The sequence below is a fragment of the Antennarius striatus genome, chromosome 10 (genome assembly GCF_040054535.1).
Source record: "Antennarius striatus isolate MH-2024 chromosome 10, ASM4005453v1, whole genome shotgun sequence".
Classification (NCBI taxonomy): Eukaryota; Metazoa; Chordata; class Actinopteri; order Lophiiformes; family Antennariidae; genus Antennarius; species Antennarius striatus.
The window spans coordinates 17,267,425-17,292,790 of NC_090785.1; the positions used below are offsets into that span (position 1 = coordinate 17,267,425).

General features: G+C 44.0%; 1 protein-coding gene across 1 annotated transcript in view; it reads left to right on the forward strand.

The window, feature by feature from the left end:
- Positions 1-17,851, forward strand: part of efnb1 (ephrin-B1) — a 57,429-nt gene extending 39,578 nt beyond the window's left edge. Inside the window, exons 4-6 of the mRNA XM_068325211.1 lie at positions 7,118-7,210; positions 12,461-12,577; positions 14,433-17,851. Of these exons, the coding sequence (XP_068181312.1) occupies positions 7,118-7,210; positions 12,461-12,577; positions 14,433-14,827 (605 nt within the window). The 3' untranslated portion in view covers positions 14,828-17,851. The remainder of the gene's footprint in view (positions 1-7,117; positions 7,211-12,460; positions 12,578-14,432) is intronic.
- Positions 17,852-25,366: the final 7,515 nt, after the last annotated feature.

The window sequence follows — 25,366 nt, forward strand, 5'->3', positions numbered from 1 at the left end:
CGTGGTGTAGGCTTGAATTTTACAGGCGGTGTAGTTATGAAATTAATGTTGGATAGTCCAGCTGCTGTCTCATAACTTTAATACTATGTTCAACAGCTTACAGTATTACAAGCTGTAAGTCCTGTTCCCTCAGGCTGTACAGTTTTATTGTTCTGATCGATCCACAATCAAAACTCCCTGATCTGAACTTCAAGTCACACACACACACACACACACACACACACCTGTCTCTGCGTGTGGGACTTAGGCTCGGAAGAGTTTGTCGGCGTTACGGCAGACCTCCTACATTTTGTGTGTGTTTGCGTGGAAAGGAGGCGGTGGCAGGAGAAAAATCCAAGATGCGATATTCTCTGAGATGAGTCTGCCTACATCTGTCATGTCGGAGTGTGCTCAGTCTGTTCGTGTTTGAGACAGATGACTTGCTCTGCTCCCCAAGGTCTCCTGTTATTCTGAGTCCTTTTTCTCCGACTGATCCGACAGACTGCCTGCACCGTGTGTGTGTGTGTGTGTGTGTGTGTGTGTGTGTGTGTGTGTGTGTGTGTGTGTGTGTGGATGCAGATACATGTGGCAGTTGAGTGGGGTTTTAGCATCATGCTGAGAGGAGAAAGCTGGATTCATCGGTGAGTTGACACGTAAACGCACATGATGCAGAAGCTTTCTGTGTCTGGAAGCTGTGAGAAGATGTACGTCCACACCTACACACACTCACACACACACACACACACACACACACACACACACACACACACACACACACACACACACACACACACACACACACACACACAGTTTGGAAGCTGCTGACAGGTCCTCTGCAGAGGTGAAAGCTGTCGTATGTAGTCCCAAAGCACCGGCCCCGTGGCGCTGGACACAGACGTCCATAATGTCCCGTCTGGGGTGTCAGGGAATGTCTGGACCGATGGTTGAAGGACCTCACACACGCAACCAACAAAATTATAAAAGTCACATGCGTGCAGCAATGTCGCATTTGCATTCATGCAACTACTACACACACGACCCCGCAAAGATGTTCTAATGGACTCAGTAGCACAGAGGCCAAAACACACACCGCCAGAGACTCAGGGGAGAGTGTAAGAGAAATGGTGAGTCTAAGTGAGACAGAAACAAGCTGGTAGACACACACACACACACACACACACACACACACGCACACACACACCTACTTCCTCTGCTTCTCGGGGAGACATCACCTCCCACTTGTTCGTCTTTCCAAACTGAGCTCTCCTCCTCCTCCCAACTCCTCACTTCATCACCTCCTTCCATATTCCGTCGCCAATGTTGCCACACACACACACACACACACACACACACACACACACACACACACACACACACACACACACACACACACACACACACACACACACACACACACACACACACACACACACACACACGCAAGTATACACTTCAGACAGATCAGGTCTCACTCCCTCCCCGCTCGCACACTCTCCTGTCTTCAAAAAAGGAATCTCCCACTTCCTCTCCTGCCCCCCCCCCCTTTGCCCCACACTCCCATTTCCATAAACCTCACCCCCCACACACACACATACATACACCTCTCTACTTTGCCTCCCTCCCTTCCCTTGTCACTCCACAGCCCCACCCCCACCTTCCCTACCCCCCAACCCTTGCTATCCCATAGTGCTCTCTGCTGGAAGGATTCAGAGGCACCCTGTAATTTAGGTGCTGGAGGAGCTCTTAATTCCTGCCTGATCTTCTGGCTACAGATGCAGCCAATGTGTGTCTTTGTGTGTATGTGTGAGAATATGTACTTGTATGTGCACACAGGCACATGCTGGCGTCTGCTTCAGTGTGTGTGTGTGTGTGTGTGTGTGTGTGTGTGTGTTTCCTTCTCTGAGCCCAAGTGGTGACATGTCTGTATATTTTCCTCTACCATTTCTAGTGTGGTTGCATTTGTGTATGTGTGTGTGTGTGTGTGTGTGTGTGTGTGTGTGTGTGTGTGTGTGTGTGTGTGTGTGTGTGTGTGTCAAAGAGAGCAGGAGCACTATAACCAGGACACAGGAGAGCAGCTCCCCTTCTGGCTGTTCGGTGAGGCAGCGAGTTGAGCAACAGTTGTGTGCAGCCGGCTGCTAAACCTTGACTCTGTGCTGCTACCTGCTTCCTGTTCACCCACACGGCGGCTCCTGGGAACAGGCAGCACCCCCCTGATAAAAGGGGTGCTACACGACGATGCTTTGTCAAAAATGAAATGGAAAAGGAAAAGCATAGCTGTCAAACACAAAAATGAGAAAATCAGCAATGTCCACGCGCATTACTCAAAACCACATTTATTCTGACCCAAATTCAATATTGTGTTTGTCAAAATAGCACGGAAAATGTGCACCACCACCACCAGCGTCAAAAGATATGACTATTTCATATTGTCTGCCAGGTTCTATTATTGAAAAGGCAGACGAAGACGAAAACATTGGATGAGTCGTGAGCACATAATTCATCTGAGATGTTATGAGGAGTCTGAATGAATTTTCTTTGCCCGTTCCAAACGTGCACAGGAGGCTACGTGGGAGGGACATCGACTGAAGGGGTTGGAGGTTGATTACCGATTTCCATATCTATTTCGAGGACAAAGAAATGGAGGCTGATGGGTTGGGACATCTATTTAGATCCATTTCATTCTGCCATAATCAGGCTTTACCCATGCCCTAATACTCGGGATTAGAAAAGGTTCAGAGTGCAAACATCCAGATCCTCCAGCATTATTCCAGTCTGCCAACCTCGCTCTGTATGTTTGTGGGTGCATGTGTGTGTGTGTGTGTGCACGTGTGCAAATGTGTGCTTGCATGCATGCCAGATCTGCTGGGGTGTGTTATCTCTGGAATCAGGCCTAATCTAACCCTCTCTGTGCTCATTCAAGAGTGAAATATTTTGTGCAAATAGGTTCTCCTTTCCTTCGCCCTGCTCTGACTCTGGTTTTCTAATGTAAACAAAAACTGAGATAAGAATATTGCCGGTATGAGAAATAGCCGTTCTGTTGTGATGGCTCTGTTCGATACAGACACATTTCCACTGACACGTACCACGCTCGGCTCAAAGCTCTCTCCGTCTGCTGCTGTTTTTTCCTTGATGCTAAGTGTGAGTGATCAGATCGTGCTGTTTGTTTATGTGTTTTTTGCCTTTCTAAAATGTCGACATTATTGCCGGTGGTTACTGTGACTATACCCGCTGTCTGCTCAGCTCGTCTGAGAGGAAGTATGTGGGAAAAAAGAGGGGGGGGGGGGGGGCGTTATAGCTAGTGAATGTCACCTCTCATCCACTTTCTCATTAAACGTGGTGCTCCCTGTCTGTCACATGAGTCCGTCCCCTCGTTTTGCCACTTTGGGCAGACGTCGCACATACGGGAGCTCGGGCGCACGCGCACAGACGCCTCAGCAGTGTGTGAACGCACATGTATACACACACCCATCTCTCTGTATGAAGGCAAGACACCCACCCCCCATCCACCACCACCACCATCACCACCATCACCTCTTGGGCTGGACAGGAATAATAAGCAGCAGATGATTCATGATGGAGTTGGGGGAATGCATTCAGCAAGACCACCTGAGTGACCTCATTTAGTAGACCTGAGAATAAATATAGAGCACGGCATTGCACCCCGGCTGCTGCTGCTGCTGCTGCTGCTGCTGCTGCTGCATCCCTCACACATCTCCCACTCGTCTCCTTGGATCACCTGGGACCGGGTGTGTGTAGGTGTAGGTGGGGGAGGAGGGGGGAATCCACCTCCATCCTCATCGTCCTTGTGAAATTTGTTTGCAGGTCTCCGTGTGCGACTGTTTGCTGTTAAGCCTTCATGAGAATGTGCTAACGGTAGTGCTACAGTATGTGTGCAGAGCTGGAACGGGAGTGTTTGCTGCAGGCCAGCTCCTTCCCCTGTAAGGCTTTCTCTTGGCTGATACTTTGTGCTGTAGATATTTCCCAACATCAACATTTGGCACCTGGTTTCTCTTATGAGTTCAGCAGCTGTAGATCTTTTGTTCTCCCACTAGTCACTCTGCGGCCAATGATCCACACCCACAAAGAGAGCCTTAAATCATACACCCCCCCCTGCCCCCCGAAAAAAAAATAAAAAAAACCCAAACCTCCAAGAAGACCGCTTTATTAAAAAAAGAAACATTCCTTCATGCTAGGACCAGTTCTTTGGGTATTCTGGACCGCTAATGTTGAACTGGTTTGTTCCACTAAATCATTAGCAGCGCAACGAGACTTTCTTTTGTTCTTTCTTGCCGTTGATGCCGTATTCCCCCCCTGTGTTTTATCTCCGCTGAGACACACAGGAAGACCCAATTCCCCAGTTTCCTCTTTCCAAAACACTCCATGACCGTCGGCCTTTTATATCTGGAAATCCAGATTTGGATTAACGTCAGTACGCTGTGATGAAACGACACAGAGGGAGGAAAAGGAGATAGAGTGAATGAGAGCCTGTTAGAATTAAAAAATAAAGCTGGGAGTCTTTGTTGTGGAGTGGGGTTAGGGAATTTGAGATATCATCTGGCAATCATCTTTTTTTGTGTGTGTGTGTGTGTGTGTGTGAACTCCTGACATGACAAATACATTAAATGCAGAGCTATCAGTGTGAGGTTAAAATGACAAACAGAGGGGTGTGTGTGTGTGTTTTTGTGTGTGTGTGTGCTGCTGAAAAGTGCACTTTTCGCTTTTTGAATTCATGGCACATTATTTAATGCCCTCAACAGTTGTTTTTCTAGTAGATTTCCATCTCGAACACTAAGACGGATTCACAGAAGGAAATGTGGTTAAAATTGGACACAGTTAATCTGATTTTAAATTTCCTGCTGAACAAAGAGGGCTTTGAGATATTTGACGCTTTAAAATGTCCCGAACACAAACAACATATAAAGTGATAATTTCTTTATAAATCCGGCAGTCGTTCACCTAAACAGTGGCCTCTGAGGGCCAACTTATCATCTCCCACATCAGTGGAGCCCGGAGCCCCCGTTCAGCCAGGCTTAAGGAATAACTTAATTTTGATGACAGAAGTAAGTTAACACTGAAAAGATTTGCTCTCCCTGAGTGGATATAAAATTCATAACATGACACTCTTCAGATTATTCAAGCCTTTGAGCTCCATCTTCAAAGGGCTCATTTTTGTATAACCTTGCCCTGGAAATTTAAAAAAAAATTGAAAGAAGAGGAGAAATTGCGTGGAAAATGTCAGGATGAGGTTAGCACCGAGCGGCGTCTGAGCCTTTCAGTGCGGAGACTTTAAGGTTGGAAACGGGCCTGTTCTCCTCACTGTCTTTGAATGTTCCCTTTAGAACTAGACATGCTCCCTGCATGGGCTTTACATAAATCATTACACTCACTTAGCCTTGAGTGTTCATTCACATTAATGTCCCACGTAAATTTAAAATCTTTTTGTTCCTGCGCTGTGCTCCGCTCCTTTGGCCCCTGGTATATATTTCAGTGTCCCGTCCACTCAGGCGTGTTGAGTCTAGAGCGGACGGGTGTGTGTGTGTGTGTGTGTGTGTGGGGGGGGGGGGGTTGCCAAAGAGCTCCTGACACAATGTTATCGCAATCACTCTCACAAATTATCACGTACTCCAGCCCCGCTAACAAAATGTTGTGGTTCTCTCTGTAATTTAGAGTCTGACTATGATCTGATAATGTAACATAATATTAGTGCAATTCATTATTTAGTTTTCTTCAGTTTTGCCTGGGTACAGAGCTGAAATCCCACAGGGAAACAAAATGTCAACATTAATAATACTTAGGAATGACAAGGCATGAATCAACTAGATGAGCTTTTCCATAGCTGCTGAGCCAGATTTCAACACTGCTTTGGTACGACATCCGTTTATAGCGAGGAAATGCATGTAGAAACATTAATACATGAATTTAAAGAGAGGAATTTTTTTCTGATGTTTGTGGAGCGTTGTTTGTGCCCCCACACCCACACCCCCACCCCCACCCCTCCCATGTGTGTTCGTGGCTGCTTCTCTTTGTGTCATTATTAGATAAGCACCCTCTCCAAGACGATCTCATCATAATGAGGGTGCCATCTGAAGCCGTCACCCAGGGAGATGGTCATTGAGTTAAGACGGAGGGACGGGGAGGGGAGGGGAAGGGCCAGATAGAGCAAAGACTAAATGAAGGGAGAGAGAGAGAGACAGATGGGTAACACAGGAAAAGAAACAAAAGCATTTCAAAGGAAGGGAGTAAGTTGAAACAGCAGACTAAACGGAGATGCAGATCATTTGGGGAATTCCAAAATTAAGGTTGCCATAACATGGACACACACACACACACACACACACACGTGCGCGTGCGCCGGCTGCCTGGTACGTGGCTGCTCAGTGTCAAGGTCATAGTCACACTCTGTCTCCCTAGGTCATTATCATGAGCCCTAAAATAGACGGCCAATTGTATCACCCAGTCTGAAGTGAATGTGACATTGAATAAACAACCCCCGACCCTGAGCAACACACACTGTAAGACAAATGGACAGAGGCTCACACACACACACACACATCCACACACGCACAAACATTAAGGGAGGCATTTAGCTCTCAGCACTACCAGCAAGTAATGACACATGTGGCTCAGAGGGAGTAAGCTGCTCGAGGACTTGGCAAGCAGCTGGAACTCTCGCTGGCATGTCTCACTGTTAAACTATGCACAGGCAGAACACACACACACACACACACACACACACACACACACACACACACACACTCAGGTCAGACCGTGATTCTTCTCTGAACCTCGGCTCTCGCCCTCCTCCAGCAGGCCTTAATGTCGTTCCATTCATTTGACTTGACTTTATTGTGTTAATGCAGAGATACCGTTGAGAGGTGCTGCCGCTTGATTGAGGATGAGAACGTCTAATCACTGCAACAGCTAATCAGTGCTTGTCGTAAATATTGATTAGTTCTGTGCATTATGGACATGCTCATTAACCAGTGTGTCATCTTCTCTCCTCTTCTTCTTTCTCCTGCTTCTTCTCTCTTTACTCTCCATCAATTCCTCCCACTTCTTGTCTGTCACCCCACCCCCCACCCCATCGCCACCCTACCCCACTCTCCCGTCTCACCTTCCCTCTCTCCCCCTCATCCAGCAACCTCTAACGGCACGGTCGAAGGCCTGGAGAACCGCGAGGGAGGCGTGTGCAAGAGCCGAGCCATGAAAGTCATCATGAAAGTCGGGCAAGGTAAATGTGGTGCTCACTTCACACGTGTGACACAATGCAGCGCCGCTGCCTCACAGCCATGTTTCACTTTGGGGTGACACTTTCATTTATCGCTATGTGTGCCCAGCGTGACAATGTCTGCCACCGGCATACAGCAGGACACGCTGCTGGAAGTGTGAGGTTATCTAACACAACTACATTTAATTTTTGAAGTTATAAATTTTATTACCTAAAGCACAGTGGCAATTAAAGATGACAAATGATGATGATGTACTAATGAATCATTCCAAGAAAGACTTCATTAAAACGGACAAATAACTTTTTAGCTTATTGCAGTGAAATATAACACAGTTTTTTTTTATTTTTAATTTTGCACATACTGTGTATGCAAATATTCTAGTCTCATCGTCCAGCCCTACTGTTGTCAAATCTTTCAAAATATTGTAATAATATGTTAAAATATGCACTAAAAATGCATTTTTTGTTTTTTCAAACACACAATTGATGATGATGATGATGATGATAATAATAATATAAATAATAGTTTTTTATAATAATAATAATAATAATAATAATAATAATGCACTTAAACTCAATTAGAAAACATTAACATCAGATAAAACAATTACTTAATAATTCATAACACACTGCAACTTTGTTTCTAAAATTGTAGGTAATCAGTTGTTAATACTCTTGTGCGTTTCCTATAATTGTGTTCACAAAGCCTCACACTTCACTGAGCTTGAAGTTTTTTCTTTTCCTTTTTCCTCTCAAACAACTGACTGAAGTCTGAACTAAAGCTTTACTTAGGATTTCTTGCAAAACTTTCAACCGCTGAAGAAATTTGAGTTCTGACAGAAAATTACCAAGAGGTGTTTAAGAATGAAACGAATGCAATAGCTGAAGGGTATTTCTATAAATAATATATTTAATATTACAATATTACTATATATGTTAAATATATACTGAATATTTAATAAAAAACGATATACTTTATATATATATGCATACATATATATTTATGTGTGTGTGTTCTATACACTGCATTAAGTAACTCTTGCTTTAATATCTGTTCTGTATTAAAGCATAATAAGCTTTGCTGTAAATCAATAGGAAGGACTGCTTTATGAACTGCAGGACTGGATTTACAGGTTTTCTGCTTCACTGTGATGAAATACTGCGATTTGCTCGGTATTTAGTTTCATATAAGTCATGAAAGAACATTCCTGTCTTGTTACTTTGTCTATAATCAGTTTCTCAAATGAATTCCCAGTAAAAATCTAAATATGCTGTCACGCCATAACCTTAAGTAAACTATTAGACATTTTTATATCTACACAGACCAGTCCTGTTTTTCATGTACGGTAGGTTTGAATAAAACCCATACGCATAACAGTTTGAGCGCGTCGTGGGATCTCTCATAAATAAAGAAACGAGTATGAAGGATCACTCCACTTCCAAATTATAAGAAGGCTTCTGCTGTTTCTCAGCAGTCCCTCAACCTGATCCTCATGCCAGAATCCCAGAGTGGAAATGTGTTTGTAATCGGTATATAAGTGCATGGTCGGGGCAGGTCGTGTAAAATGCTGGAGGTAAACAAGCTGGCTTTGTTTAGATATCCTTGGACGTAGCATTTGGTTTGCATCATGTTTTTTTTTTCACTTTGAAACACAGTTCCAGTTAATATATGGACGTCCATATCCTGAATCTAACAGGGTACAGTACACAGATATGTTAGTCTGTAAACAACCTCCACATCCTCACTGTAATTGTTTTGACCCAAACAGACACTCACCACCATCTGAGAGGAACATCTGCCTACGGTGGTCTGATTCCAGCTTTAAAGTTGGAGCTTGACACGTCATAAATAAACCGAGGCTCGCTGAGAAAATCTGCACCGTGTGTATGTGTGTGTGTGCGTGTGTGAGTATGTGTGTGCAGATATTATAATGGTAATTCGTGGGATGACAGCAGTCTATTCTGGCCATCAGTGGGAGAATCGAAGCTAACAAGCTGCTGATGCTAGACTAGCAAGGTCTGATTGGGAACAAATTCAGCAGCTCCAGTGAAACACACCCTCAGCCCTCCCAGAAACAGACAGGCACTGCATTATCTTTCCATGTAGTTCAATTTGAGCTTCCGACAGCCCAGACTTCCGTTGCAGCTGCCAAATGACAACACGGTTTGCGTGAGTGCGGAGAACACAGGCTTTTACACTAAACTATTAACTGGGAGGAACAACAAATCCCTGAAGTCACATTAAGGGTGGTCGAAATGAGGCGTCTCTTTCCTGGAAGGTTCTCGGAGAGTTCCTCTCAGCTTGAGTCTTTCTCCGTGGCTGTCGGCTGTTCCTCAACTCCGGTTGAGCCATGCACTAATTTCCCAAAGCGGTTTGAAGTGAACTGTCACTCAGAGTCAACATGGCCTAAAAACCTTGTTAGAAGAGACGCTGCTTGGCCCAGCTGCTGCACTTAACCATCTATTTCTGTGGGTTCAATTTTTGATGCATCATCAACCCAGTGACTATTAGAGAAATTAGAGCATGACCACGATCGGTCAATTCCCGAAAACAGGAAGAATTTACCGCTACGACTGCAACCAGTGGTTCTTTTCACTATTGATTAGTCTGGCTATTATTTTATTGATTAATAAATTCATTGTTTTGTCTGTAACATTAGAAAATGATGTAAAATATCCAATGTATGACAGACATTTGACAGTTTCAGAGCACGACTACTTTATATTTTTTATATTTTAATAATCCGCTCGTGAAGACAGTCTGTTATATCTCACAAAGACGAGCGTATTGAACAACTTAGACTCCAGCTGTAGTTAACATTTGGCTTCCTTTAAAACAAAAATTTTTTTTGACCGACTGGAGCAGATTTATGGATGAATCGACTGAAGGGTTGGCAGAAAATTCAATGACAACAACTCTGTTTATTGATTATGCATTAAAGTTGTTTATCAAGCAACAATTCTGAACATTTCTCAGTTCTAATTAAAAATTAAGTGAATATATTTGGCTGGTGGACTGTTAGTCGGACAGAGCCTCTAGCTTTGTAAGATAGCGATGAACATTTTCCATTTTTTTCTGACATTTTGTAGGGGAAAAGCTAAACTGTTCATTTAAGGAAATCCAGAGGTGAATGAAATTTGAAAAACATTATTATTATTATTATTATTATTATTATTATTATTATTATTATTATTATTATTATTATTATTATTATTATTATTATTATTATAGGACCTTGGACTCTACAGCCATGCTGCAAGGTTCCAACAAACTAAACCTTGGGTCTGGATTGAGTTACAGCCACAAATCTGCTCGATGGTTCACATGTCAGTGAATCATCCTCATGTGTAATACATGGACATTCTTTTATTGTTACAATTTTTTTATTTATTAGTAATCACTGTAATCTGTTTGTGGGAAATCATGCGACATGACGTACTGACGTCTGTTGTGCTTCAAATGCCTCATGTTCCGCCTTTTGTCTCCATCTAAAACGTGAAGTAGAAAGGAAGTGAAATTGATTAAAGGGAAAATACCGGGAGCCCATATTTTATGCATCCTTCACTGTTCAGCTGTCTCCTCCACAACATGTCACCATGCTCATTAGAAATATGTTGACTCACCGCCTCGCACGCATCTCTCCCCCCTCGTTCTCCCTCCATCTAAATCTCCAAACATATCTGTCTCTCCCCTCTGTTGCTCGATCATTGTCTCCCTCCCATTCTCTCCTCCTTTTCTCCCCCCACCCTCCACCCTTCTCCTTCTTCCTCCTTCTGGCGGGTTGGCAGTTTTGAGTCAGTTGCTGTCTGCATAGCTAAGGGAAATGTCAGCAGTACACAGAAAAATGGGTCAGAACATTAAAATGCTCCCTGCACATGCTCAGTGACACAAAGTGCTGTGGCTGTATGCTATAATGCTGTATACAGAGTGAATCAGATCACCGCGTCCTCTCATATCCTCTGCCATACATAAATGTTCCTATTTCTCACTCCTGTCTTTTCTCATCAATTATTGACAACGCACAACAGCTCAAGGCTAGTTTCACCGCTGCTGCAATCAGCGTGGAGCAGCGCGCCGGGCTGGACGAGGAGAAGATAGAGGAGATGAGATCAATTTGTTAATTGTGTGGTTATGTTTGCCAAATGCCAAAAAAAAGAAAAAAAAGAAAAGAAATTGTCGCCCATGAATTTATGTCGTCCTTGCCTTCCCTCCCGCTATATTTCCTCCCTTTCTCTTCCGCTCTTGTCTGTCGTTTGTATCCTCCAGACATAGAACCTGACTCATTTTCCTGCCACCGTCTCAGCTAGACTGGGTTAGAAATAAAAACTGCAAGACTGGAGCCAACACACACACACACATGCAAACACACATAGACACACATATCCATGTAGGGCCATACACACTTGCCACTTCCTTGAATGTAAATTGCCTCCATCCCGACACGCCCTCCTCCCTGTTTCTCACCCACACCCTTGGAGCAGGCCTTATAGCAGACGCAGATAAGGCCTGATAGAGGAGTTGCATCTGATAGCGTCCCGTGGAAACCACCCGACTAGCTTCAGGAACCGTTTAGAACGATTTTCTGTCTGCCGGCCCTACCCTCGTAAAAGCCGTGACGCAGACTCGCCTGTGTTTACTAGACTTCAAAGTGCACACTCTGAAATCACAAGAGACGGACAGATAAACCGTCTGTCTCCATTGTGTTCCCTTCAGCATTTCTTCATCCCCCATCCTCTCCTCCTCATGTCTGTCTATTCCTGTCCTTCTATTCACTGATTTTTTTAAAAAAAAGTGTGGCACAGAGTTAAAGTTGGAGCAATAAATAAGACATATAATGGCTCTTTAACATGATGAATAATGTACAACAATAAAAAGTTAATATATAACTACTTTACTGTCATTCCGCAATGCATAAGTGTATTGTAAGTGTGTGTGTGTGTGTGTGTGTTGGTACTTGGAATGCGTGTCTGAGTGTTTGCTGAAGATGTCAGCTCATCTTTTACGACGCGACAGAAATACGGGCGCATTTCAGACGTTTGCTAACTAATTCTTCCTTTTTTTTTTTTCTTTTTGGGCTTTCATCTTTACATCTGAGACACTTCCAGAACATGTAAAGATAACCTTCTCTCTCAGTAAATGACATTTCAAAAGATAATAAAAGTAATCCTCCCCAATGAGGGAAAAACGAGTTGTTGTAATTCAATGCATGGAGCTCGCCAAGGCTAAACTTTTGTGTGTTTTGTTTCCCACAGTTCCGAATTCAGCAAACCCCGCAGTGCCGGATGCTCCAGAAGAAAATGCCATCCCGGAGTCCAGTCCCAGTCCGCCAGACCAGGGTCGGATCGGACCAGAGATACCAGGAAACCCCGGTGAGCAGGATGACAGACCAGCATTATGCCCGACTGCAGCGTGAAGTCTCTCCAGAGGGCGTTTTAGTTTCCAGACTGCAAATATTTTCGTAACATAAAGGTTTTTGAAATATTAAAAAAATGAATATTCACATCCTGAGGCCATTCTCTAATAATTTATCACAATTAGCATAAAAAAAAGAAAATAAGAGTCATTGTTGAGTTAATATTCTCTTGTCTTTTTTTTTTTTTAATGCTGCAGGCGTTTCTTTTATTCTTCGGGGGTCAACCTGCCAAAACAAGATGTAAAAACAAGTGTTGTACAATACACACCAAAACTCTAATTTCAATAAAATAATTAAGATGCCCATCCAAATCAAATAAGTCTCACCCTGAGTGACTTTAGTAACTCCACTGCTCACAACGGTTGTGATGCATCCAAGGAGACACACACTTCTTTTACACGAAATTTTAAAAAAAATTTTTAAAAAAGGAATTATAATTGAATATGAATGAAGATTAAAGTAAAGATAATTGAAGAAGTCGCCCAAATCTCCCTGGGTGTTCTTGGCTCTCCTTGTTTCCTGTACTCGCAAACTCCCTTCGTCACTCCCTTTTGCACTGGAGAGACCACTTCTCAAGTTTTTTTGACTTACTCCACAACTTTAATAAGCCACAAACTTCTTCGAAGTACATACTGCTGTGCCTGTCCCAATGTGATAAGCCGTCCTCATTTAAGAATTGCTTATTTGACATTAGTTGCTCTATAAAAAGATTTCCTAATGTCACCTACCCCTATACCCCAGCTTTTCCCTGTCTGCCATTGTTAGATCAGTGATTATGTCAAGTGAAGAAGTGGAGGGTGGAATGAAGGACGTGTCAGTGCAGTTTGAGGGGCTGATATTTCACCAATGACATGTTTGACAGTCTCTCCCCAGCTACCAACATGCACCAAATTCCTTATGTCTCTGATTTCCCCCGGATAAGGCTGGAACCGGTAGCAGTCAGTGATGTCATTTAGTGGTGATAAGGCCTAAGGTGCAGTTATCTCCTCCCCAATAAATGGTTAAGTGCAAAGTAGTCGCTGGTAGTGGGGCTGGCAGTCTGGTGGTATGAGGCTTTTGTGTGCCTATGGGGGTGGGGGGGTGGGGGGTCACGGACAGTAAGGAGGTGGTGGTTGGAGGGAGGAGGTGAGCACTGCTCTTTGGCAGCAGCTGCATGCATACATGGAAAACAGATTTGGGTCATCTCAGATTTCAGTCAGCGGAGGAGCCAGTCATTCTCCCTCTCATCCAGTAACAGCCTCCGACCTGCCCCCCACCCCCACCCATTCTCAACCCTTTAGACAAAAGGATAAAATAAAATCAGATGTTCAGATATGCCCTACTCATTTTTTTTTGTTGTTCTCTTTTTCTTCCCCACTTGGCCTTTGCCACACAAACATGGCCTCAGCATGTTGTCGCTCCGGTTGCTCAATCGTCTCTGTCGGAGCAGGAATCTTTGTTATGTTGAGGGATGACTCCAGATTTCATTAGAGATACTTTGGCTGAGCTAATTCAATTAGATTACATCAATGGGGTTGTTAGTCATGTAGGACAAACAACAAACGGGGGGGGGGGGTTGATCAGTGTTGATGCAGGCACTGAACGGTAAAAATGTGTACATGATGGGACCTGTTGTCCCTGAGGTTGATTCGGTTTGTGATCGTTCACCAGTGCTTATGGCGTAATGAGTTAGTGCCAGTGTCAATAATGTTTTCTTTTACCCATCATTCTCTGTTCAAAACCAGCTGCAAAACTCTCACAAATTAAAGAATAATGAAATTATCGCCCTCCCGCCGTCAGTAAGGCCTCTCTGTTTTTATCCTCCTCTCTAGACTCCATGAATCAGGACCAGTCTGGTTCTTCGGGGAATTCGGACGGAATCTTTGGCTCCAAATTGGCCGTGTTCTCCGCCATCGGTGCCGGTTGCATCATCTTCCTCCTGCTCATCCTCCTCCTCATCATTCTGCTCATCAAGATGCGCAAGCGCGCCAGGAAAAATGCCCACTCGCAGCCTCGCCCGTCGGGGCTGTCGCTCAGCACGCTGTCCAATCCCAAGTTGCCTGGGGGCACGGCTGGCACGGAGCCCAGTGACATCATCATTCCGCTGCGGACAGAGAACAACTACTGCCCTCACTACGAGAAGGTGAGCGGCGACTATGGCCACCCCGTCTACATTGTCCAGGAGATGCCTCCGCAGAGCCCTGCCAACATCTACTACAAAGTCTGACACGTTCTGCACAGCCAGCGACACAGCCAGGAGAGAGGAAGGAAGGAGCACTCGATTTAAGTTCTAGGGAAGAACACTTTCCCTTTGCATTGTGGGGACTTGATGCTTCTTCAAGCCTGTGTTATTTCTACCACCTGCTGCACAAAATCTGGAGACGCGCGCTGACCAGTAACTAGCGGGGTTGTGAGCTGATAGATGAGAGAGGTTTATTCTGTTTGTTTGGGGGGTGTACGACACACCGTCCCCACCTCGTCCCACCACCTTCTACATCTTCCTGCTGTGCTCCAGCAAAAGAGGGTGGGGGGGTGGGGGGGTGGGGGTGAAGAAAGAGCCAACAGATGGAACTCTAGCTTCCTGCTCCACTGTCCCCTTTAACAGGCAGGATATAACTTATCTCAGTTCCCTGAAGTATATAGTCTGTGCTACACTCAATTAAATACACCACCCTAGCACACTAGCCAGGAGCAGCAGACCCTGGACACCACAGCAGTTTGTGTGCAAGAGTAAAACATGTGTGTGTGTGTGTGTGTGTGTGTGTGTGTGTGTGTGTGCGTTGATCAGGGCTCCACACTGGGCCAGGGAACTCTCCAGATAGCTCAGGTATCAGACACAGCAAGTGAAATAATGTGTTCCTCTCCCTCCACACCTCTGATGTTTGCCTTACGTACTATTTTTGATGGAGGATTTTCCTCGAAACCCTGATTGAGTTCACAAAGCAGTTGTATTTTGTTAGACTTTTCCTACAAGTGCACAATGTATAGAATCATCGTTATTATTCCATCTTGTCATCGCTCACCTCTTCTACGGCACTCTTTTTTTTTTTTTTGTAGCCTGACCTGGACTCAAAGTGTGTTTGTCTGTGTGTGTGTGTGTGTGTGTGTGTGTGTGTGTGTGTGTGTGTGTGTGCGCGCGTTTTGGAATACTCCCCTCTCTGCTGGTCTGATGCGAGCTTTTAGCATCACTCCGGTATTTACGAGTGTGTGTCTGTGTCTGTGTCTGAGGGTGTTTCCACACACTGGCGGGCGTGTACAGACCGACGTTGTGTCTCTGCAGACGTGTTGGCTTAGAGGTAGAACAGTAAGTTACTATATTGTAAGCTTTCAAAACAAGACAGGCTGATGAGCCAACAGGCCGAGATCTTACAAAATCCCTCCAGTGCTCCAGTTGGCTTGGACTGAATATTTTATCTGTCTGATGGTCTTTTTGGAAAAATGCTTTTCAACACAGGAGGCAGGTTGATATTTGTTTTCCGTTGCTTCTGGTGCTATGTTGTAACCATCAAACAGATATTTGGGTTTGTGCTGCCCGGGCAAGGATGGTGTAGGTTGGACGGTTGGCACCGATTGGCTGGCCTACATCAGTAGGATGCCCTATATTAAGTTGGATGCTGAGTGATGGCTGAACATGGAGATACAGTACCAACAGAAGCCAATTGGCTTCCATCTGTAGATGCGTCTCTGGCGTTGCCAGCGTGTGACTCATCCATGTGCCATCTCTTCGCTCACACCGACCAGCCGGGGAGGAGAGAAAGCGAGAGCGGCCGATAAAGCAGAAAATGTTCCTGTGACTTGGCTTTAACCTGAGAGGAAGCGTGGAATGATTGGACAGGGGGGGGGGGGGGGCTGATGGGTGAGGTTTTTTTTGGGGTGTGGAGGTAGTTTATCATTAATTTTTTCCATCTTCTCACTAGTTTTGCTTCTGAATGAAAATGCTGTGCAGAATATTCCCGTCAAAGGTATTCAGCCAGCGAGGACACTGCAGCTCCAGCTATCACACAGCCCCCCGGGGGCAGCAGCGCCGAGACAGGATTTACTGCAGCTGGGTGTGTGCAGGCGTGCACACCGACGCTCGCTTCCAAGCCTGTTCGAATCTGTCAGCGCACACATGTAGGTGCTCCGATGCCTGAGTGCTTATTTGTGCTTATGTTTGCAGGTTTCTCCTCTGTGTGTGTGTGTGTGTGTGTGTGTGTGTGTGTGTGTGTGTGTGTGTGTGTGTGTGTGTGTGTGTGTGTGTGTGTGTGTGTGTGTGTGTGTGTGTGTGTTGTGGATGCTCCTATGGCGTAGCAGCTTGAACAGGAGACTGGAACTAGGTGCTCCAAAACGGTGTGGCTGCCAAAGCAGGGAGCGATGTCAGTCCCACTTAATGATGTGTGAGAGGGAGAGAGGGTGGCGGGTGGGGGGTGGGGGGGGAGCAGATTAGGACAGCTATTCCTCGACACGCAGACACGAGCCCACGTTTGACACACATGTGCGCGTAAAAGCGTGCAAAACACACCCAAGACTGACGAGTCCAGGTTTTATCTCAAGTCAAACGGTCAGAGTGCCAGTTAATGTTTATTCACCGGTAGAGGATCCTATCTTCCTCTGCCACATCCTGTTGCCATCCACAGATACACACTGCTGAGTTAAAAGGCGGCCCCACGCTTGAAGACTCGGAAAAAGACTCTAGCGGCTTCTTGCGTGTCGTTAACCTCGGAGTTAACAACCTAAGCAGCTGCTCACGCTTTTGTGGTCCTGTGTTTTAACTCAGCAGGCAGCCCTCTGTGGCCCTCTGCGAAACACATCTACATCAAATATTTTTGTTTCGCATCGGCGCGCATGCATTTACCTACACCAGCCAAGGGAGTCATTACCAAATTACCACAGACCATATCTCATTTTTATCCATTTTCATGACCACTTAATGTTATTCAGATTTCTGTGGGAGACGTAAAAATTAAAAAGAAAGAAAATGTAAATATATGGATAGAGCCCAATTTAAGATGTAATTTCACCTGAACACTGCTCATAAGAAAAATTTAAGATTAGATTTTTGTAATGGAGGTTGTTTGTAAATAGTTGTCTTTTTAAAGTGTGTTTTGTATGAATCCATGCATTTTTTTTTTTCCGTCTCTGTTTGCAATATGTTTTTATTTTATTTCTGTTAGAGTTAAACTGAATATTGCAGCAGACATATGAGCTGTCTCTTTTTTTGCAGCGTCCAGTATTGTCAGGAAGTCTTTGTTACGACATGTGTTTTTTTTTTTTAATAAAAATAAAGGGGGTTCAGAGTTTTTACATCGCCATTCAACGAGACTAGTTGTTCAGAAACTGTTCAGGACGGAGGCATTGAAACGGATTGGTGATAGAAACTATGAATGATAAGGCCCCTTCCTTGTTGGAGACAGCACTTAACTCTGCATATGAAGACAGCATTATTCCACTGCTTTTGAGTTACCTACACCCTCCACTCCATTATAAGATGTAACAAAAAAAACATTTTGGTCCAGAAAGATTACTCTTTTCTCATTTTTAATAAGTCCATTGAGCCAGACGGAGCGAGACATAGAAGGGAAGGGTAAGGGGATATGAGAAAAGAAGCTATGTATGAAAGTGTGACCGTACTGCGCTCACAATAAATCATCTGGTTTACTCCACTCATTATCTCCCAGGCGGTCCTTTGTTCTAAAGGTGCTCTTTCTCTCCTTTCCTAATTTAGCACAAAGCTGTTGGTCGTTCATGTATGGTATGAGCCTCACTGTTGGTTGATTTCTGCTATTGCTCAAAGCCACAGTATTATTTTTCAATGTGCATGTGTAAGCAAAAAACATGTTGAATTTGTCTCCCTTTGTTTGATCATAACTGTCAAGTTTTGTTATTCAAGTTCTCTTTTGTTTCTATTTTATTTTTAATTTTTTTGCCCTTCACTTCTTTTTGCCGCTTCTCAGCGTAACCTATTGGCACCAGCTACAGTTGAAATAACGTTCCACCAGTTTGGAAACTACCGCATATTGACAAATAAAATTTTTCCCATGGAAACTTCTTGTCTTTTGTCCTTCTTTGTTTCTTCTTCTTGCTTTACGAATGTGGGTATAAAAGCTCTCGTTTCCCGTTGCATCAACTGTCGTGGTGAAGTTCTGGAGCACAAACCAGACACTCGTTTCCCTCTCAGCAGCGCCCTTAACCCTCACCCCAGAGGTCAGTGCTGCACAGATGGGTTTGTTCTGATACATTAGTCAGATTGAAATCACAAGCAGGCTTCATAAATTCATATTCGGGGAGTATGGACACGCCTTTTTGCATAGTAACTAATACCCGTATCAGGCCGCTCTGCCCTGGTGTCCTCCAAAATTACATTTCTTCATACATGATTAAATCTGATTGGCCACACTCTGCATTTCCATTGCATTTGTCTGGAATTACAGTCTGTGTTTAGCCGACTGAGAAACAAACTCCAAGTTGTCTGTGAAAGAGGAGATGGCATGAAATGTTATTAACGTGATTGGGCATTTTCTTTGACAAACACATCAGTGTTTGTGGGCATGGGCCTTTGTGTGGCTGATGATGTGAGCAGAGACGGAGTGGCGCAGTGAAGAGACTGATGGCATGAGAGAGAAAAAAGGAGGGGAACCAGAGACATAATGTGCCTGTGGCTTCCCACAGAGCCCCTTCACCTCTCACTCCCACCCGCACCGTTTGCCTCTGTGCCCTGGGGCAGGTACGTTCTGGTTTCCTGGCTCGGTCCTGAGACGCCCCCATAGATCCACGTTACTGTGGGTTTATTAAAACCTTCCCCCCACTCAGCTACGTGTGTGAGTGTCTTGTCGTGTGTGTTTGCATTTGCCACAAGGTTATTCTGCTGTTCTGCAACAGAGCCAACATAAAAAAAAGAGAAAATACAACTTTTCCTGACTGACTGCAGTATTTAATATCCAAATTAAATCAAAGACAAGCTTAATATTCAATTGTCTGTAGGACTGAACTGCTAAATTTTTAATACTCAATGTATTTATATATATTTTGCTGCATCATTAGAAGACTTTAACGGCTTAAAGTAATTATGAAAGGATGTCTCTTTAATTTAACACACTTTTTGCATGTCAGACTCCATTTCATTTGCATTTTTAAACACCGTTACATTTTAAAACTGCAGTTGAAACACCCTCGAGAGTTTTCACTTGATGTGAGCATGTGTAAGTCCCTACATTTTTTTATTGGGTAACAAGGTGGCTCACGTGTCTTTATAGATGAAACAAGTCACCTGGGATAGCGGCAGCTGCCGGCAGCTCGAGGTGACTTGGAAACAATTCAAATTGCTCTCATTTTCATCCATGACCAAGAATACTGATTATAAAGAGAACTACCAAGGAAGTTATTTTTTTTCCAGTTCAGTTTTTTTTATGACTGTTTGTAATGTGGAAAAATAAACCACCAGAAATTATCATAAGGTCACTTCTGAGGCACAGAGACCTAGAAGCAAAGGAAATGTGCATTTTTATTTGTGAAATGAAGGTGAATTTTCTTATTATGCAAACAAATATTGCATACTATATATTCATAGCATGTGGCGGCTGTGGTAATTACTTTCAAACCGATGCAAACTAAATGAGCGTGGTGTCTTAAAAGGTGAGTAAGCATAGATTAATGTTTTTTTTGAGCTGAGTAATTCATTTCAATTTCACTGGTGATTCTTAGCCTCCGATGATCCCAACTGGTTTTACATTAGCATAGATTGCTTATCATTTATATCCGTAGCAACATCACCATCTGCAAACCTTGCAGAGCTTTTAAAGGAGCCATGGATGGAAAATCAAGTTGTCAGCGGGCGATGTAAAGTGATAGCCAACCAGATGAGGGAAAGAATTCAATAACACTGGTCCGATTCTTTTAAGAGTGTAAGTTGGCACCACATCTTAGTTTCCCCTCACGTTATTTCACACGCTTTGCTCCCACACAAAATCTGCTGCATGTGCAGCCACTTCCCTTGATCTGCTAAAGCAGGCGAGTTCAAAACTCTGCAACTTTTCAACTGTGACCAAGCATCAGGAGGGAGAGTCCGTCAATATGGCTCTTAAGTGATTCGTTGCGCCATCTCTTAATGTTTTTTTTTTTTTTTTTTTAAGTTTTTTTTTTTTTAGATGGATCGTGCAGGAGACTCGTAACTCACACCAGAATCAATATGACATGCTATGGGACATGTTCGTTCTCATGTAATGTACATATACATAATTAATGAGTTAATGCATCATTCACCCTTCATAAATAATGCAGGCCCACTAATGCCTTTCATCAAAATGCTGCTCATCAAATATCAAACAGATTTTTTGGTCAATCTTAGAGCTACAGAGGAAACATGAGACGGAAGAAAGAAATGGAAACCGGGAGAGGAACCACAGTGGCGCGATGAAAGGAGGGTTTCATAGTCAAACTGTAACATATGGATTATTCAACAAAGGCCTAATTAATGTGATTGGAATTTCAATCAATGAGAGGAACCTTATCTAAACAATATTCCTCTTTAATCTCCCACAGGGGCAAGAAAGGAAAAATTCTACCAAAGCATCTCCTTTTGGGTTATGGACTGCCTCATATTTATGTGTCATTACACACACGCACAGCTGGCAGCCACATATTGATGGCATTGTTACGACCAGAACATGCCTGATCGGGCCTGGGCCGTGGCAGGGATCCAGGTCTGACCGAGGCTCATCAATCATAGAGAGTGCGAGGACCTGAGAGACAAGCACACGCGCACACACACACACACACACACACACACACACACACACACACACACACACACACACACACACACACACACACACACACACTCACGGGAGACAGAGCCGAGGCAGTCGGCTGCTGGGCCACAGGTGTGGAGACGGAGGAAGAAAGTGGGAATTATTCCCTTTCTCTCTCTTTCTTCTCTTCTTTAAAGAGGAACAGCCGCTCCCCCGGCCTCTCTCACTCCAACGTATTTGAAAAACATCATATTTCCATCCATATTCCCTCCACCCAATTTAAACTCACTCTTCATTCGCCCTTTCGGCATGACCACCCCTCTCCTCCTTCATCTCCTATTCTCAATTAGGCCATGCCTGGAATCTCTGGCATTATCTCTGTTGGCCATTTATATAACATGACTCCAAAACGCATTTGCACAATTTTCCAATTACAGTATTATGCCTTGAAGGTTTGTTTCCCTCTGTCTCTCTCATTTCCCCACTTTCATTCAAACTGCTCTTGATGTTTAACAGTATAAAAGAGTCACCCTGACAAATACACACAGACATTTGTACTTTTGCACAATGACCTTTCCAGCTTTATTTTCAACCCGTTTTTATGCAACATCAAGGATAGGAGTTCCAGCCTTGGCTGTCAGGTGAATGACTGAGGTGTGTCTATGACATTAAAAAGTCAATATGTTTTCAAATCGTCAAATTACCTACTATCAAATCTAAAGCGTTGCTGACCGAATACCAAAAATTGTCAATGAAAGCTTGTAAAATTTTACAAATATCTGAGCCCAAAGAACAAAAATAAATTTTTTTTTAAAAAATGCTAAGAGGAGATTTGTGAGGATGATATTGAAAAAGAATCAGAAATTTTTCAATGACAACTACTGAATAAGAGCACGAAAACACAGTGAGAAAGTCTGACGACATTGAATGAAAGCTTGAGAATGATCTGTGGATGACAGGGTGGGAATATTAAATAAAAATGAGACTGAATGAATGAGAGCTTGCGAAAAAAAAAAGGAAAAGACCAGATATTATTGAGCGAGAAAACTGGGAACATAGAATGAAAACCTGGAACTAGTGAAACATAAAAGTAAGCAGTTATATCCAACAAAATGCTGAAAGCGTTGCGTTAGCTGACATTAAGTGTGGTTGTTTTGTTACTTAGTGAGAGCGACACACTGTGAGCAGTATCATATGATCAGTCTTATCTTCTAAGCTACAGCACAAAGCTACAGCATTCTTCAGTCCAATGGATTTGCACAGCAGCCTAAGTCTTGTAGCTGCAGTCATTAGCCTACCCCTAATACTGTTTGGTATCCACGAGGAACACTGTCCGTTATGATTATCAAGAGCTGCACTTCTCTCTGGGGTGGCCACTAATAGCTGACTGGCCTATTGTATCAGTTCCAGGAAACCCAAGCGGATACAAGCAATGCTGACCACCCATCTACAAACGAACTGACCTAAATACTGTGTCACATCTGTGGGGGCAGAGGCGGTGGATGCTGATGGATAAAGTGTGTGTGTGTGTGTGTGTGTGTGTGTGTGTGTGTGTGTGTGTGTGTGTGTGTGTGTGTGTGTGTGTGTGTGTGTATGCACACGCCATTGTTTCTGTATGTCTGTTTGAAGAGAGTGTCAGAGCATCTCTTATTCGGCGTGCCAGTGAAGGATCTCTCAATGTCACTCACACTGCTAGAGAGCAAAAACAGACCTTTACTATGTGAGCTTTTCAGCTTATCACACACATTCACAAAGTACACCAGCTGAGAAGTTAATAACTGAGAAGAGCAGTCGGGACTCATCACGAGCGGACGCAGACGCGTCTTTGTCTTCCCTACAAAGTTGTGGTTTTCACAGCTGATGAGAAAATGCATTAGAGACTCTCCCATAGAGAGTGACTGACCTGAACATGTGACCTAAGCGCTGCCCTAGTTTTACATGCACCACGCGAGATCGAGATGATTTCACTCTGCTCTTATTCATTCCTCCGCACAAGCATTATGTGCATTTTGGGGAGGAAACACAGTACGCATTACCCATTTTATTATTACTTATTTATTTATTTTTAATATCAGTCAGGCCAGATTTTGGGGGAGTATTGTTACTGGGGCAACTTGGTTTCCCACACGCAAGCTGACATCAGTGAGACATCAGTGGAAACACAGGGGGCAACTGAATATTCATGAAGGGCAGAGACCCATTTCAGCCCAATGAACACTCCTGCACTCTCTACCCCTCTCTCTCTCTCTCTCTCTCTCTCTCTCTCTCTCTCTCTCTCTCACACACACACACACACACACACACAAACACACAAAATGTGCAAGGACTTGTTCCATACCAGCGGGCACATCCTCATCTCACGCCTCAGCGCATTCATTCATATTAAAAGCGCATGCTCATTACGTACAAACAGCGGAACACACACGCACACACACACACACACACACACACACACACACACACACACACACACACACACACACACACACACACACACACACACACACACACACACACACACACACACACACACACATTAGGTCCAATGCTGCTCATCTGACTTGACTCCTGTCATAAATATAATAAACATTTATACAATCTCTTATAGCTGGGGTTGCTTATGTACCCATTTTCCCAATAAGTGCGTTCCTTGTTTCATTAAAAAATAACTGCTTAAAAATGGCTTAAGGCTAAAACTGCCATGTGGAGAAAAAAAAGGAAAAGAAAGCAATGAGAAGAGACGTTGTGCTTTAAGCAGATGGTTCGTGGCTGCAGCAAACAGCTGGATTCACGCTTCCTGTTCAGGCAGGCATTGTTTGACATGGTGATTATTAAACAAGCCTATTTCAGCTCCGCTCCTCCTGTGCATTAGTCTGATATTGGTATGCAGAGGCGGCCGTGAAAGGAGGAGGAGTGGACAGTGTGATGAGAGGATAGACTGGGATGTGATGAGAGGCTGAGGGCAGTCAGTCAGTCAGTCTGGACGTTTGGCACGGAGACAGCAGATTCCATTTCCATGCCAATCTGCCTTGTCTCTTTTTGAATCAGACTTGACCTTCACAGGCTGATGACTCCGGAGGCCTGGGACCAGGAGACGCTCCCTGCTTAAAACCAGATACACACACACTGAGATACGTTACAGCGGCAAGCACGCACAATGGGAAAAACATTCCGGACTATGCACTCATAGCTATATATGCACACAAGCATAAGTGTATACACACACACACACACACACACACACACAGGCTTAAACTATCGGAAAGTCTCCCTCTTGATTTACTGTAAAGGACTGATACAAAGGATTGAAATGAGACCAGATCGTCTTTAGAGAGCCAACCCTCAGAGCAGATGGCTCTGTTTTTCATCTTCCCTCTCATGAGAACTCATTTTCTGTGCTCTGTTCAGCTATTTCACTGTTTTCAACATTTGAGTTGGTTTCCATAAAACAGCAACGAAAAACCAGTTTGACAGAACAAATAGCAAACAAAACAAACGACTCTCCAGAGTTTCTATTCATTTTCTTAAAGGCTCAAAACTCTTACTTTCCAAAAGGTACCCCAGGACCCATCCTGCTGCCCCCCATGTGTTTAAAACCAGACTAAAATAGACCTTTACAAGTCCACTAATGAAAGTGACTCCGGGCCCTCTGGTTAATTGACCACCTTTAATGAGTGTCAAACTGGGGCGGTCATTAGACCAGGGGTTGTTACGGGTCATCGCCGGGCTGAGACAGAAAGAAAAAAAGATGAAAAAAAAAAAAAGTGGGAGAAAGAGAGAAAACAGGCTGGCAGGAAAATCGCACAAATTGTTCCCTTGTCCTGAGATCTCCTGTTGCATTGCTGCGGGTGTTTGTGTGCGAACGGTGTGATGAACGACATGCGTGCGTTTGTAAATGTGCGCTGCCCGAGGACAGCACCTGTCCTGCTTGCAGCCCGTGACAAAATGCGAACAGCGGTGGCCATATGGGAGAATGTTCTCTCATATCTGCTTTACATGCAGATTCACCAACCTTCATCTCGCAAACAACCTCATTGGCT